Source organism: Myotis lucifugus, unplaced genomic scaffold (assembly GCF_000147115.1).
Source record: "Myotis lucifugus unplaced genomic scaffold, Myoluc2.0 scaffold_7, whole genome shotgun sequence".
Classification (NCBI taxonomy): domain Eukaryota; kingdom Metazoa; phylum Chordata; class Mammalia; order Chiroptera; family Vespertilionidae; genus Myotis; species Myotis lucifugus.
Window position 1 is genome coordinate 1,800,412 of NW_005871055.1, and position 17,379 is coordinate 1,817,790.

Sequence of the window (17,379 nt, forward strand, 5' to 3'; positions counted from 1 at the left end):
AGCAGGTATCTGGGGTTTATTTACCTCTATAATTGAAACTTTGTTGCTTGAGTGATAAAGGACATGGAGCTTTGGAGCTCAGAGCCGGCCGCGGCAGGTGGGAAGTTGGCTTCCTCCATCATTGGGGCAACCAAGCCTCCTGCTCGCTCCAGCTCCGTGGCTGCTGGCCGCCATCTTGGTTGGATTAATTTGCATATAGTCGCTCTGATTGGCTGGTGGGTGTGGCTTAAGGCATAGTGAAGGTACGGTCAATTTGCATGTTTGTCTTTTATTAGTGTAGATCCTATTGGTTCTGTTTCTCTGGAAAACCCCAACTAACACACCCAGTCACCTCCGACATCACCCAGGGCCTTCTCTCCTGCTCTGAGTCGGTCGAGTGCTGTGGAGAGAATTGGCAGCTTCATGTTCTTCAGCCCAAGTGGTCACTGCTCTTATAAACTCCATAACCTATTTCTCAGACAACTGCTATGAACTCTCATCATGCTTCCCAGGCCCTACTCAGTCCCCTGGCCTCTCTGTCTCAGCAGATGGCCCTTTCTGCTTCTTCACGGACACCACCAAGCACATTGCCATGAGCCCTGCCCCTCCCACACGCCTCGTGCTCAGTCTCCAGAGCGTGTTGATTCTACCTCGAAGGTAGATCTCCAACCCATTCATTCCTTCCCATCTCCATCATTTACAATTTTCCCAGTTCTGACTACCATCATCTCTCAACTGGTCCACTGTAAGTGCCTCCTAAAAAAAACCTGCCCCTTTCATTCGTGCCTCCTCCAATTGAATCACTTCACCCCACAGTGGCCAAAATTGTGTTTTCAAAATGCAGGCCTGATCATGCCATTTCACTATGTCAATGCCCTTGATGACTTCCCAATACTCTGAGGAAACATTTTTAAATCCTTACCTTGGCCAAGGCCTCATTTGCAGAGACACTGCCTCTCTGCAGCCTCATCTCCCACCATTCTTTCTGTGGCTCCCTTCTTCCTTCAAATAGCAAGCTCTTTTCTGCCTCAGGGCCTTCTGACACACGATCCCACCCATATTTCCCACACCCCGACTCTCGTCTCCACCTGGAAAATTCCTGTTCTTTCGGTTCTCAGCTGAAATGGCACTTCCTCGGGTGCTAACCCTTCCCCGCCCGGAGTAGATTGCATGTCACATGACAGGGGCACCCCGTGCATTTTCCTCATGTCCTTTATCACAGCCGCAGTGACACCCTTATTCTGTGACTACCTGTGAATGACTGTCTTCTCCACTGCTCTGTAAGCTCCTCAAGAGCAGGGACCATGCCCAAATACAGGGGTGGGCAACGTTTTTGTGAGTGCGTGCCAAAACCAGCAAAATCTCTGACTCAAAATTCTTCTGCGTGCCAACCCTAATTTTTTGAGAAAATATTACGCCTACTTGATATCTCTTAAGGTGTACGTATGTGAAGAACCTTGAAGAAATAATAAAATTCATTCAAGCGACAAAAACACAGTATATGATGATGAAAAATACATTTATTTTTTAATGTATACATGTACACTGATAGTCCGACAGAAAACTTTATGACTCTGTTTGATATTACCAGTGGGACTTTTGCTGCTGGATCACTGATGACAGAGATTTTATATCAGGCTTATATTTTGTGACCTTCAGAGATATGCACGAGCTACTACTTTCATCTGTCAGGCTACTCCTATTACAAGACTTAACAAAATTCATCTCTGAGAACAAAGATTCACAAGCGTATGTGGATGAAAACATGGAGAGCAACCGTTGTTGCAAAGTTTTTTAAACAGAAGATGTTTTCTGGAATGGCATTCCAAGTCCTCAATAGTTTGTTTTCGACACTATTGAAATGGCTTTTCCCCTCTCTCGTCAATCCATGTCTATGGTCTTTAAGATAACTTGCTATGTAAAATTATTTATTTATCTAAGATGCACCTACACTGAATTTATCTGAAAAATAAAAAAGTCGATATTAATAAAAAAATGTAAATGGAAGATTATAAGAGAGGGTTTCGTGTGCCAGCAAAAGTTACTGGCGTGCCATGTTTGGCACGCGTGCCAGGGGTTGCCCACCCCTGCCCTAACAGGTTTGATTCAGTGGATAGAGTATTGGCTTGTGGACTGAAGGGTCCCAGGTTTGATTCCAGTCAAGGACATGTACCTTGGTTGTGGGCACATCCCCAGTAGCAGGTGTGCAGGAGGCAGCTGATCGCTGTTTCTCTCTCATCAATGTTTCTAACTATCCCTCTCCCTTCCTCTCTGTAAAAAAATCAATAAAATATATTTTTTAAAAAAAAGATCAGGGACCATGTCCCATGTGCTTGTTGCTGTGTTTCCAGAGCTGGCACAGAACCTGGCATGAGGATTCTAACCTCTTGGGAATGAGCCCCTGGATTGGGTCCACCAGAGAGTGGGCCGAGGGGAGCAAGCCTGTGACATGGGCACCCGCTGGTGCCCTTGTACATGGCCTCCCTGCTTCCTTGCTGCTGCTCTTATTTGTCTTTTTATAACTTTTACCATCATCATGGAAATATATTACCTTAAAATTGTTAAAAATAGGCCACTTTAGGAAAATGTGCTCAGAGGATGCAACTGGTCTCCCTGCCCACCCCCATCCTTATGCCCCAATCAGCCCCTGCTGTGTTCTGGCCCACACACTGTGCCTCATTTGCTGTCTGAATGAGGCAGCATCCTGCATCCCCCACCCTTCACCTGTTCTTCAGTGTCCTTCTCCTCAGAGTCCGTGGGTCCCCAAAGCATATCATCACTTACCCCCTCCAGCCCCTCTCTCCTCAAAGTTCATCTTCTTGCTTGCTTTGAGCCCATCACTCCCCCCCACCCCACTTTCCGGTTTGTTGTCCCTGCCCCTCTCCCCTTAGCTTTCAAATGTCTTTTCAACCTAGGGGTTTGGGGGGACTTTCCTTGAGCCTCCAACTCCCTTGATCTATTATCCCTTACGCCCTTCTTCCCCTCAATGCCAAAGCTCTTGAGAGAACTGTCTCTGTTTGCAGCATTCACTTTCTATCCAGCTACCCACTGTTATTTATTATTTTAATTCACTCATTTTTGAGTAGTTAGTACATGTTCATAATTCAGGGTTCAAACCGCCCCAGAAGGTACACAATGAAACATCTCCTTCCATTGTGTCCCCAAGCCCCACCGTGCTCCTCAGAGGCCAGCTGCTACCACCATCCTGTGTCTCTTTCCAGAGAGCATGTACACATGCGTATTCTTGTTTGTGTTTTGTTTTACACAAATGGAGACGTTTATGCACATTTCCTACCCTTGGCTTTTTTCACTTAAAACATCTTAGCGAGTTCTACACGAGTGTGTCCAAAGCGGCTTCATTCTTTTCAATGGCTGCCAAGAACGCTCTGTGAGGATGTACCATACATTCTCCCCGTGGACACTGGAGATGCTTCCGCCTTTTGTTCCAGCCGTCATGCTGCGAGGAGTATCCTTGCACATAGGATATTTCCACCCCTGTGAGTGCATCTGTGGGCTAAGTCCACTGAAATGAAATTGCATTTGCATTCCGGAATTAAATTGCTCTCCATAAAAGTTGTACCCATTCATCCACCACAGCAATGTATGGGGGGGGGGGGCTCATTTCCCTTCGGACCCTCAGCAGATTGTTTGAACGAGTGTTTTTATTTTTGCCAGTCTGATAGCTGAGAAAGAATACTTTCAATTTGCCTTTCTTTTCATGAATGGGGTCAAGCATTTTCTTATGTTTAAGAGCCATTTGAATTTCTCCTGCTGTGGATTGTCTGTTCCTATGTTCTATTGCATTGTTGATCTTCTAAGGATTCCTAAGAACTCTCTGTATAAGACAATTAGTTCCTTGACTGTGATATGAGTTGCTAATATTTCAGTCACTCCATAACCCTTTGCAATATGTCTTCTGTGCCAATAAAGCACATGAAACTGTGGTCCTGGTTCCTGTGCACGCCCAACCCTGAAACCCAGCGCCTTCTTGCTTCCATTTGTCTCAGCATTTGACACCGCTGACCCGTTCTTCCCGAACTCTCCTTTTTTCTCTCATCGTGACTTTGTCTTGGATCATCTCCCAACCCCTCTGTGACTTCCCTTTATCCTTCTGAAATTCCTGTGGCAAGTGCCATGGGGAAAGGAGGTCTTTGAACTCTGCCGTGGCAGTGCCCTGGGCACCATCCCTTACTGAGTCCTCAGCACCTTACACCTAGCAGGATGTGCAGACTAGTGTCTGCTGGTCTGAATTCAAGGCAGGCTCAGGACGCCCATCCCCTTCTGCCCCCTCCCCTACTCCCACCAAGGCTCCATGTGTCTAAAACCAGTCTTACCGTATCCACTCTCTCAAAACTGCCCCTCACAATGTCCGCATCTCCACTGGATTCCTACGACTGGCCCAATCCTCCTAGGGCAGTGGTTCTCAACCTTCCTAATGCCACGACCCCCCAATTTCATTGTTACAAATTGAACATAATTAAAGCATAGTGATTAATCACAAAACAATATGTAATTATATATGTGTTTTCCGATGGCCTTAGGAGACCCCTCTGAGAGGGTCATTCGACCCCCAAAGGGGTCTCGACCCACAGGTTGAGAACCACTGTCCTAGGGCTTGTGGGGAGCAGAATTTGCCACCCCAAAAGATGTCTTTTGGGATATTGATTATTTTAAATCGGTTGTTTTCAAGAAACAAAAGACTCCAGGAAAACTTTTTACCTTCCCCGGCAGCCTAAAAAACATTAGCTAGAAGGCCTGCTCCAGTAAGGGCAATATCACCATAGATAACTATAGTTTAAGATAAACTAAGTGTGGTAGACAGGGGGGTATTTTATTTTATTTTATTTTATTTTATTTTATTTTATTTTATTTTAAAGTTTACCTTCATTTTGTTTTTGTTAATCCTCGCCCGAAGATATTTTTCCATTGATTTTTAAGGAGAGTGGAAGAGAGAGGGAAAGACAGAGAAACATCAATGTGAGAGAAACCCATTGGTTGGTTGCCTCCTGCAGGAGCCCTGACCAGAGCCAGGGGAGGAGCCTCTAACCAAGGTACATGCCCTTGACAGGAGTCGAACCTGGGACCCTTTGGTCTGCAGACCGATGCTCTATCCACTGAGCCAAACCGGCTAAGGCCATGAGGCCCTTTTAATCAAGTCCTCTCTGTGTCCCATTGTTCAAGATGGCGCAGCAAACATGTGTTTACCATTTGATTTTCCATCTCCATGTGAATTGCCATCCTGCCTTTTTGAAGTCACAAACCACAACATCATACACACACACACACACACACACACACACACACACACACACACTTCCTTAGCTCCAGATGACATAGAAGCCTGAACTGCCCCATCTGTCTTCAGGGCTAATATTCTTATGGAATCCCAGAATACGCAGACATTTTTTAAAAAGTGGTTATTTTCTCCTGATAATCTTTCTCATGTTCATTTGAATATTAGTCAATCCAGAAGAACTTAGAAATGTAGGAGGAAAATTCGTTTTCTTTCCACACTGCCCAAAACCTCAGCATCCCCAGCCCGGGGCCTGCTAAGTCCTACGGATTCTCCTGTGGAAGTCTTCCCCTCTGCCCCAGCCCGTGTCATCCTGCTTGTCACCCGTCCTCCCTCTCATCGGCATCCACTCCCAAGTAACACTTCCTCCTGCTGCAGTCCTGCCCACCCATCGCCCTCTGCTCAGGAAGCAGCCCCTGGCATGCAACCCCACCCCCTCCTACCCCCTTACTCATCAGCAGAGGCGTCTGCAGGAAGCCATAAGCCAGCCTGAATTAATGAAGCCTGGATCCAAAGGAGGTACCATGGCCTCCTAGTAGTGGCAGATGGCATCTCTCCTGTTATATCCAAAGGAATCTATCTAGTTATCCCTTTGGACATATCAGTGTTTGGAGAAAGGGTTCTGCCATTGTTATTTGTTAAACTTAGACAACCAACCAGAATGCACTCTATTCTGGTCTCCCCACTCCTTCCCTCTGCCTGGCCCCCATTTTTGCTGCCGCTGTACCCTCCCCTAAACCTCCTAGAGAAACTGGTGACCAGGGGCCATCTCTAAGATGTGCTAATCCCAGGGGCCATCCAGCCATTCCAGGCTGGTGTAAACCTGGCAAACGTTGGCCAGTGCCCCTGTCCACCTGCAGGACCCTGCTCTCCTCTCTGTCCTGCTCCGCCGGCTTCCCAACACCGGTGCAAGGACACAGCGGGAAACGGCCTCCAGCCAGGTGCACCACGGAGCCCTCGGACATTTATATTAGGAGATCCCTGGATGGTAGAAAGAGTCCTGGCAACTTAGCATTTCCTGGCGGCGCACGCAGGACTCGGCATCCTGGTCTACGCACCGCCTAACCCCCATCCCCACCGCCACCCCGACCCGTGACACATTCTGGTTTGCTAGGATCTGGTTGTTTGGGGTTTGGGGGGGAGGGGGGTCAGTAGACAAGAAAGAGAGAAGGTGTGTCCTGAATGCAGGACGGGCTCTCACTGCTGCCCGGGCCGGGAGAGGAAGGGAGGGGAGGGGTTGAGGCCCTGGAAGGGGTGGGCACCGCTGGGCTGTCCCGGGCGGACCGGGGCGCCGTGTGCGCGCGTGTGGGGAGTTGAAAAGCCCTGCACGTCGGGGCAGCCGGACAGAGCCCAGGGCGTGCGCCAGCCTCACAGTGTCTCCTCCTGTGGCCGCAGCCATGACGGAGACCTCGGACAAAGTTCCCATCGCCCTGGGAGGGCCTGACGACGTCGAGTTTTGCAGCCCCCGGTGAGTACCTGGGGTCCCAGCCCACTCGCAGGGTAAGGGCGTCAGGGATTTGTGCCACCGAATGTGGGGGGTGGGAGCAAGGTGGGCGCCCAAATGTGGATGGTGACGCCCCACGCGAGTGTGTGTGTGTGTGTGTGTGTGTGTGTGTGCGCGGGGGTCACCGGATCCACAGACAGGTGTGAAGCGGAGGGGGAAAGGGGTGTCAGGAGGGGGCGTCCTGTGACCGGTGGCGAGTGCAGATCAACCGGGTGGTGGCCCTGCACCGCGAAAAGTTTGCTTCTCGGGCATCCACGCCTGAGTGCCAGGGAGCCCGAGAGGAGCTCAGGGCGAGCTGTCTCCCACCCCCGCTCCCTCTCCTCCGGGGGCGCTGCGCGGGGATCTCCGGTGCGGGCGGCGCAGATGGGATCCGTCCCCCTCCGTCCCCGCCCGCAGGCGTATGCCACGGTGACCGTGAAGCCCTCCAGCCCCGCGCGGCTGCTCAAGGTCGGAGCTGTGGTCCTCATTTCGGGGGCGGTGCTGCTGCTCTTCGGGGCCATCGGGGCCTTTTACTTCTGGAAGGGGAGTGACAATCACGTAAGTCGGGAAGGGTGCGCAGGGCGGGAGGCGCGCAGGACCCCGAGGCGCGCGGGGTGGTGGGGTCCTCCCTGTCACGCGCATGTTCCCCGCTAGGTGGCGCCAGAGCGCTGGACGGAGGTGGGGCGGGGGGCCATTGGGCGGCTGGCAGGCCTCCCGCCCAGCATCTGCGTTCCTCTAGCAGTGGTTCTCAACCTTCCTAATGCCGGGACCCTTTAATACAGTTCTTCATGTTGTGGTGACCCCCAATTTCATTGTTACAAATTGAACATAATTAAAGCATAGTGATTAATCACAAAAACAATATGTAATTATATATGTGTTTTCCGATGGTCTTAGAAGACCCCTGTGAAAGGGTCCTTCGACCCCCAAAGGGGTCGTGACCCACAGATTGAGAACCACTGCGGGGCTTCCCGGGCACCTCTGCCTTCTTCCTTCCAAGGCCACTGTGCTGCTTTCTGCTCTTAGGACACTTTGCAGAAAAGAAGTCAGGGCTGTAAGGGGCAATATTAAAACGCAGAGTAGCCGAGTAGAGGGGGAATGCATGGGGCGGTTCGAGGAAAGCCCCTTTCTGCAGAACAGGCTGGCGCTTCCGCTGGGCAGTGTGTGACCTTGGATAAGGCACGTCATCCTCTGGCCTCGGTTAACTCATCAGGGGAGAGATGGAGCAGCCTCTCTCGGCTGAGAAAGGCTGGGAATTTAAGAACCTGGGACAAAGATAGTGAAGGCCTAGCGTTGGGAACGAATTTGACCTTCCAGGAGTTTCTGTTTGTTTGCTTATTTCTTTAAGTGTGTCCTATTCGGTAACGCGCTTTTCCACCCTGCTCTGGGGGAGGGGGGAGGGTGATGTGTAACTTCCTTAAAAGTGGCAAATCTCTTTAAAAATCCATGCTGGCCTACTGGCCTAGTCACGTGTGTTTTAATGGTGACTGTTTCACGGACTGCTGCCCTACTTTCTTTGTTTGCAACTATTTATTTTAAAGCTCCAGGGGCCCTCGAGGAGCATAAAAAGTGCTTCTAAGTTGACTGGGCAGAGTTACAGTGTGTTTAAACAGCCTGAATTTTGTTCACCTACGGAAAGGGGGCATTTTATCTCGATGACCATTTCCCGGGGCTGGCAGAAGCTTATTGGACTAATGGAAAAGAATTCCATCTCTGGGATCCACACAAAGGGCAGTTTCTTAATCATCGCCCTCAGAGGATCTGTGACTGCTGTTCCCCCCTCTCTCCCACCGTGAAATTCAAAGCGTGAACGAATCCCAGTACTTAGAGAAAATGGTGCTGAAAGCAATTCAACCATTTTACACATAACATCTTCTGCAGTCGCTGCCTAATTTGTATTTTTAACTCAAATGCCTAATGTAGATAAGCATGCCATTTAGCGCCGAGTCTGTTTTAGAGACTATATCAAATTCACAAGCATCGATTTGTAAGATCAGAATTGCACAGTATTTTGTGTATATTTGAAAAGTGCCTTAATGTATTTGTATTTTAAATATGGAAGCTGGGCCAGATGCTCATATTTGAAAGCAGCAACTAAACATGGGAACAATTTCAATATCTACATCTCCATTAATAGCAGAGTTTAGATTGTCATCCCTTGGGAAATTGTATGGTATTTGAATGTAGATGCTATCTTTTAGATGACAAAACCTCAATGCTACAGGTCACTTGGGGATAAAAATAGCTTTGGGATTTTTTTGTGGTTTTATTTATTTTTATTTTTTGGTAAAGATTTTGGTCATGTGATATATGTAAATGAATATTATTTGGCTTTTAATTATTCAAGGCAAACACAGCTAACTGACAAGCTTCTAAAAAGAGAGATTGAAAGATCTTACTGAATAGCGTGGGCTCCTTTTTTCATATCTTTTACTTTCTTGTAAGACGGTTGATTATCTCGTTCAAGAGAGCAGTATTAAATTCTAAGAATACAGAGGAATAGTGTATCACATTTTATTGCCGACAATCAAAGTTATCGCTATTTCCTAGACAGGCAGGAGAATGAAGAACACTGCGATAGTTTGTTTTCTTTTGTTTTGTTTTTTACTCCCAAAATATTCGATGCTGATCCAGATTACTTAAGTCTGAAAAGCAAATCGTGAGATAACTAAATACAGCAAATTTGGCACCATCTCTGCCCAGCACACGCACAGGTCTGCTTTCCCTGATCACAAATCTAAGTAGTCCAAACAAAACATAATAAACAAAGGCAAGTCTCTGTCAAACAGAAAGACACCTCCAACCAAATGGACTACACAGTCTTTGGGGATGATCTGTAGCTCTGCTTTTCTATTTTGTTTTTAACATATGTTTTTAATGATTTCAGAGAGATAGAAACATCAATGATGAGAGAGAATCATCGATTGGCTGCCTCCTGCACACCCCCTACGAGGAATCGAGCTTGCAACCCAGACATGTTGCCCTGACCGCGGATCGAACCCAGGACCCTTCAGTCCGCAGGTCAACGCTCTATCCACTGAGCCAAACCGGCTAGGGCTGCTCTCCCATTTTGACTTAACCAGCTGTAATTCACCTCCTATCCCTTTCATATGGGTAAATCCCAGGAGGACAGGTTTACTTGAAGTCAGCTGGAAGACTATGAAGCATCCGAGTGCTAATAATTGGGGACAAGTGTCTAGGCTCAAACACTGAGGCCATGTTTCAGACATAGAACATTATTGTACATAGAACTAGGCATTGGAATATGGGAAATTCCCACCAATATGAGATAGCTGACAACCCTACCCTGTGGGATAGGGTGTGAGATCATTGCTGGGGGCCTTTCTTCTCAGACGGATTTTTCTAGACACTGGCCTAAACATTATGTAATTAATCTCAGAGAAGCCAGGCTTTATTAGAAACTCATTAGCAAGTATCCTTGGCTGCAAAAGGCACCATATCGAGCAGAATTTTGGCAAATAATAAACTTCATTGTACTTGGATAGAAATAGCCTTAGGTGCCAGCAGCTCCATCAGTTTAGAGGAAATAATGTGATTACTGCTCCATCAGCCCAGCCTCCTTCTGAGCTCGGGGCCCAGTACTTTGGAAATAATTTCAGACTGTTTACCACCACTGCCCCATAGCCTCAGGGGCACAGACCTCTCGCTGAGCCCCACGTAGGCTGTGGGCTGTGCATAAAGGATGGACTGGATGCAGGAGAAAGGATGCAATGCCTGTGCTTGGTCAGGAAGCTTTTGCTGGGAGGAAGGTGAGGACAGGTGGTGGTGGTGGAGGGAAGTGAAATTTACGACCACAAGCCATTCTTCTAGTGTCGAAATCTTGTCTCCTTCAGACCTGCTAAAAGGTGGACATCATTGATTTCTTAAGTGTTGCATTGCTTCCCTAGTGAAAGCTTATGTGCAATGCTTTCCAGAGAAAGAGCCTCCTGGTGCCTGAGTGAAGGACGCCGTGCCAGCAGGAACTCACAGTGCTGTCTGCCTGCTCCTTCTGACAGTCGTAATTGACCCACATGAACAGTAGCTGCTCAGAGAGCACAAGGACAGGACAGTCTGCTGTCTGAACCTCAAGAAAGCACTGGCTCGGCCAGAGAAAGCAGGTTTCCCACACGGGCCACCTGAGCTGCCAAGTGAAACCAGGCTGGTGGGCTCTGCTCCAGCTGAACTAAATCAGAACCCCAGGAAGTGGCTCTCTCCTCAGGCCAGCCTGGGAGACCCTGCGCTGCAGGGAGGGTGGTTCAGGAAGAGGGAGGAGGGGTGCGGAGCCATGGTGGAGCTAGCTAGCACGCAGTAGCTTCTGTTCTGCTGAATGAAGGCTGCGGCCTGGAAGGCTACAGGCTAGCAAAGCCATCTCTGCATCTCCACTGATAAAATAAAAGCATGCCCTGTGGGTCTTGTAATAATGAGTTTTCTACAAGTAATGATCCAATAACAGCAGATCCTTTCCCAGTGTTTGTTCATGTAGCAGTCATTCTTCATAAGGAGAAAGAAAATCAGACTTGAATTGAATCTGAGCTATTTGTGGTAATGACCTACTGACACTAAGTAGCAAACGTCTTTCATCAGTTCTCATTCCTTTCCCCTTTAAAGAATTTATATATTACATCCTATATAATAAAAGCCTAATATGCAAATTGTCCCCTCTGGCGGTCATTCAACCGGGAGTTGAACCACCCGCTATGACGTGTGCTGACCACCAGGGGGTGGCACGGAACATGGCAGGCATCCCCGACAAGGCACTGGCAGCAGGCGGCAGTGGAGGCACTGCTGGCCCTGATGGGCCCCGAGGAGAGCGGGACTGTGGCGGGATGGAGGAGCAGGTGAGCGGGCAGTGCCAGGCCAAAGCAGGTGCAAGCAGGGGCCCAGGTGCAAGCAGGGCCCAGAGGTCAGCGGGGACCTGCCCTTCCATGCCAGACTCTCGCACTTCAATTGCCGGCCAGGCCTAGGGACCGCACCATGCATGAATTTCATGCACTGGGCCTCTAGTATCATATAAGAGCTACATTATATATAAAATATATATACATATATATGCCTCTAAGTCAGAAAAAGTAAGAAAGAAGGAAAGAAACCCACCTACTATTCCACAACTCAGAGAACATTCTAGCAGTCAGCAGCACACTGAGCAGGAATTATTTTTTAAAGTAGTGTACTGCCAAGACGTCTAAACCAAGAGAGCCCTTGGGATCATCTAATTTAGTGGTAAACTTTTTTAAAAAAAATTTAATGGTAGAATTTTTCTTAAGATTTTACTCAGAAATCCAGTACATAAAACAGAAGCCGAGTGGCTCTGCTTAAATTGTAGGTGGGCGGGAAGAAAGGAGACTCACAGTCCCACCTGCTCTGCCACCCTCTGTGAAACGTCGGAGCTTTAAAGTCATAAATGAAAAACCACCTATGAAGTCAACCTCTTCATTTTACACTCAAGGCGCCTCCCAAGACCCAGGGATGAGTGGTGTGGCCACCTGTCTTTCTGATTCCTGGACAGTCACATGTCTCATAACAAAACGCCCTACAACCCCATACGCCCGCACCATCGAGTCATTAAAATGAGTCACTCCCGAGTCATTAAAATGAGTCACTCCCGCCCTGACTGGTTTGGCTCAGTGGATAGAGCATCGGCCTGCGGACTCAAGGGTCCCAGGTTTGATTCTGGTCAAGGGCATGTACCTTGGTTATGGGCACATACCCAGTGGGGCTCTCTCATCGATGTTTCTCTCTCATCGATGTTTCTGGCTCTCTATCCCTCTCCATTCCTCTCTGTAAAAAATCAATAAAATATATTTAAAAAAATAAATAAATAAAATGAGTCACTCCCATTTTGAGCTGAAACAGATGTGCACATTGACCTTGCTCTCTGCAGATGCTGCTCGATATGCGGCAATCCCAGTCTGGTCTGAAGTCCTTCCTCTATACCACATTCCATGCCAAATCTTAACCAAAAGATTTTTTTAAACTTTCAAATTGAGGTGCCCTCTGCAGACTTGTTCAGTTAATAGCCCAGTTAACCTTCTACCTCATCCATTTCCATTTATCCATCAACTCTAGCTGCATAGTGGAATTTCCTTTAAAAAAAGAAAGATCTGTGTCCAAGCCCTAAACCTGTAGATTCTGATTTGTCTGGTCCGAAGGAACCCAGGCATGGGAGCTGGAGATTCTACTCAGATGCATCTACACAGAGCCAGAGGTGCGAATCACCGAGCTATCTGAATTTGTATCGCAGACTGCCAAAGGTTTTACTTTTTTTTAAAGGTGTTCTCCATTTTTTTTTAAATATGGAATTTGCTTCACAAATTTGCATGTCATCCTTGCTTAGGGGCCATGCTAACCTTCTCTGTATCATTCCAATTTTAGTATATGTGCTGCAGAAGCAAGCACTTTTGAAGGTGTTCTTAAAGAAATCATTGTATTAAATGATTGGTATGTAGGTAAGTTCTCATATACAAATATATTACTCTCAAGGGTGATTCACTGTATCTCTGACAAATGTGAAAGCTACTCATTTACTGCAGGTCCAGAGATAATCCCTGAGTTGCTGTAAAAGGAAAGCTCACTACTCTGTTCACTTCCAGATTTACAATGTCCATTACACCATGAGCATCAATGGGAAATTACAAGATGGGTCAATGGAAATAGATGCTGGGAACAACTTGGAGACCTTTAAGATGGGGAGTGGAGCTGAAGAGGCCATTGAAGTCAATGATTTCCAGAATGTAAGTATATTTCATGCATTTAGAGAGTTTGACCAGGCAGCCTGGGGGCTTTTCCCATCCAGGGAGAAGCATCTCTCACACACATCCCAACGGTCACCGGTTCTCATGGCAGATTCTCTCCGAGAAAGGACTGCTCTTTGTTTTTAATATTTTCAAAATTAAAAAAAAAAAACCACAACACTTTGGCATCGAAAGAACAGTTCTTGGGACTATATGAAGTCTTGGCAGAAACACGTGCAAGACCTATTTCTTTCCAAGCAGTTATCCACAACTCGGTGAATAAAGTACTCACACTATCCAAGAGGGCAAACTCTTTTTTTGAACTTACAGAGAGGAGGGAGATTTGATTTTATTTTTATTTTTTAAATTTTATTTTCTTGTTTAAAGTATTACAAATAGTAGTACACATGTCTCCCTTACTTCCCCATTGACCTTCCCCCGGCCTCCCCCACCACCCGGCACATGCCCTCACCCCACCCCACCCCAGTGTCTTGTGTCCATTGGTTATGCTTATATGCATGCATATAAGTCCTTTGATTGATCTCTTACCGCCCCCCCCCCCAAAAAAAAACTCTCCAGCCTTCCCGCTGTACTTTGACAGTCTGTTCGATGCTTCTCTGCCTCTGTATCTATCTTTTTGTTCATTAGGTTAAAATGTTCTTTATTATCCATAAATGAGTGAGATCATGTGGTATTTTTCTTTCACTGCCTGACTTATTTCACTTAGCATAATGCTCTCCAGTTCCATCCATGCTGCTGCAAATGGTAAGAATTCCTTCTTTTTTATAGCAGCGTAGTATTCCATTGTGTAGATGTACCATAGTTTTCTAATCCACTCATCTGCTGATGGGAGAGGAGGGAGATTTTAATGACCTAATAATCAAATACAGGTAGGGCTTTTCTCAATTTTGTAGTTTTCCCGCTTAATCTAGAAAATTAGCATGGAGAAATTCCCCTATTACATCATATATTTTCTGACTACTGCCTATTACAGATAGCATATTCTGGTCTCTTTTGAAAAAGTCAGCCATGTTTGTTTTCAAAAATTCGACTTACAGGCAATTTGAGACACTAAGCTAAGCATCAATGCTTCAATGACCATCTGCAAACCAGCGTGTCACTGCAGGCTGACTTTTCTGTTTGCCAACATAAATACCATATTCTCTTTCACGTTCTAAGATAAGGAAGCGGCACCACTATTTGTGCTCTCCTGTTAAACTTGAGTCTTCATAATGAAGAAAAGGCACTTGAAAAAATAATGTCTCTTCTGATCATTTATCGGCCCACAAACATCTCACCCACCTTCTTCTTCTGATTGGCGAGGAAAACTAGAGGTGATTTTCATCGGAATGAAAGAACTCCCCTTGTTGATACCAAAACACACTTCACAGGCCCTTTTGAATATCAAACAGATGCTGCATTAGAGCCCTGGTGAGGTTAGATATTATTTGATAACGAGAAGCTCTGGCTGTGTTCAGGCGGCTCTGCCCTGGGACGGCACCACAGCCTTATGACTGTACCTCGTTCAGTCATAGCTTTGCGGTTGGTTCTGGTCAGTGCACAGGGATAATTTCTCTGGACCTATTAAAGGCTTTTACTGCAAGACGCAGGACAAGGTAACAGCATTTTTCTTTCTATCACTCAATATAAAATTATAAAGTGTGACTCCCCCACACACATCATTCAATATAGAATACCTATGAATACCTATGATGTGCCACAATACCAAGATATGCAAAGGTAGCTGCATAGCTGAATAAAAAGGGATCCATCTCTATCAAAATGTGTAGATATCAGGAGCAGACTTTTAAAATATTTTAATCCGAAATCTACACCTCTGTTTTCTAGTCCTTTGGTTCTAATAATGGTATTGATGTGTTTTGTTCTCCTGGGCCAAAAGGACCAAACATATTTTATAAACTGATCAATTTTGTTGGATAGCTTCCACATTTCTCTAAGTCAGAACTGGTGAGTAGAACATTTTTGTGATGGATAGAACCTCTTCTGAGTTTAAATAAGCCTGGACCTTTTGTTGTTGTAGTTAATCCTCACCTCCTCACCTGAAGATATTTTTTCCATTGATTGAGTGGAAGGGATGGAGTGGGAGGGAGAGAGAGAGAGAGAGAGAGAGAGAGAGAGAGAGAGAGAGAGATGGGACAGAGACATAGATGTGAGAGAGACACATTGATTGGTTGCCTCCTGCACACACCCAACAGGGGCCAGGGATCAACCTGCAACCTAGGTTCGTGCCCTTGAATGGGAATCAAACCTGAGACCCTATGGTGTGCTGGCCGACGCTCTATCCACTGAGTCACAATATCCAGGGCAAACCTGGACTTTTGAAAACACACGAACCCACCACTATGGTACCTGCATAATTCCCCTATATTTTAAACCAAAATCAAGAAGCATTTATTGGGACCTACTGTGTGCAAGGGACAGTGATAAGCATCGGGGATGCAAAGCTGACTGACATCTGTTCCCCCCTTCAAAGACCTTCCAGTCCAGCCCAGGAGGCAGACACCCACACAGAGGTGGCTCAGGTCAGCCAGGGAAGCGCACTGACTGAGTGGGGAGCAGAGAGCTGTGGAGAGCAGAGGGAAGGCAATCACTGCTGACCAGGGGCTGGAGCAGGTTTTACAGAGGGGGCGACAGGTGAACCAGGTCTTGAAGAATGATTAGGATCTCAACCAGCAGAAAAGGAGGGCCAGGCCTTGGAAAGAACACTGAATACAAATCCACAGGCCTGCCCTGGAGTTCTAAGTAGCCCAATGTGAGCAGATGGGATGCAGGTGGGGCCAGATTGGAAACGGTTGGAAAAGGTTCTGAGTTGTAAGTGAACGGCTTCCCCTGCTAACCCAGGACCCCACCGGGATTTTAGTAGAACTGATGGTAAAAAGAACGTCCTGAGCGGGAACAGCATGGAACAGAGGGCTGCAGGTTCTGCGCTGTTTAAGAAAAAGTGACTCAGGACATGTTAGAAAAGGTGAGGCAGGTTTTATTCAAGGAGAGCTACTGCTGTGGGGTTTGTAGTAGAGGAGAGGGACTGGGCTCAGCTCTAAACACAATAAAGAAAAATCGGATTTACAGCCAGAGTGGGAGTGTTGGTAGATGGAAAATTACTAAGAGGTGGAGTAATTCTTTACTAAACTGACCTAACAGGATTTTTTGCTAAAGGCAGGGCAGGCTGATCAGATATCAAGGGTGCTCAGACCAAGGCTGACTCAGCAGGATTCTGGCAAAAATTGGAATGAGCAGGCCAAGACAGAGCCCAAGGTCGACTCAGTCACAAGGAGGACTCAGGAGCCTGGCCAGTTAGTCAGGGCGTCTTTGTCAATGCCCTGCAGACACAAATGCTGGTTAGTTCATCGCTGGTGAGTTCCGTTCTAGAAAGTTAGACCCTCGACAGCATCGGTGCTGTTGGTTTACGCCGGTCCTCTCAGGCCTTGTTTGTGTAACCAAGATCTCGGTTAGAAATCAAGGTAGTAAATATGGGCGTTCACTATACAATTCTTTCAACTGTGTGATATTGGAAATTTTTATTTAAAAAGCTAGAGGAGAATAAAAGATAAACTACCTACCAGGTTTTATTCAAAAATCATTATGGCCCCCAACGATAAAATAAAGAAAAAATAAAATGGAAGTCATGTTTCTGTTCTGACAGTTGAATCACTGTCACTACCGCGGCTGAAAAATGTGTGCTGGCAGATTAAATACCAGGCAATCTTTTCCAACTGTGAACAAAAATACCATTTTCTCTCTATTTTCACAGTAATTGCGTTCCTAGGAAAGCTATTGTACATTAAAACTATGTCAAAAATCACTTTGTGTTTATGTGTAAAACTGTGGGAGGTTCTAGGCACAGATACTTCCAATCAGGTTTTCACCAGGAC

The 17,379-nt window shown here is 46.7% G+C and overlaps 1 protein-coding gene and 1 non-coding gene across 2 annotated transcripts in view; one reads left to right on the forward strand and one right to left on the reverse strand.

Annotated features, from left to right (window-relative positions):
• The first annotated feature begins 6,484 nt into the window (after positions 1 to 6,484).
• Positions 6,485 to 17,379, forward strand: part of CNMD (chondromodulin) — a 29,682-nt gene continuing 18,787 nt past the window's right edge. Inside the window, 3 exon segments of the mRNA XM_006083490.3 lie at positions 6,485 to 6,744; positions 7,173 to 7,313; positions 13,346 to 13,486. Of these exon segments, the coding sequence (XP_006083552.2) occupies positions 6,670 to 6,744; positions 7,173 to 7,313; positions 13,346 to 13,486 (357 nt within the window). The 5' untranslated portion in view covers positions 6,485 to 6,669.
• Positions 13,045 to 13,151, reverse strand: LOC111824668. Its single transcript, XR_002827760.1, has one exon. It is a non-coding gene; the product is annotated as a U6 spliceosomal RNA (small nuclear RNA).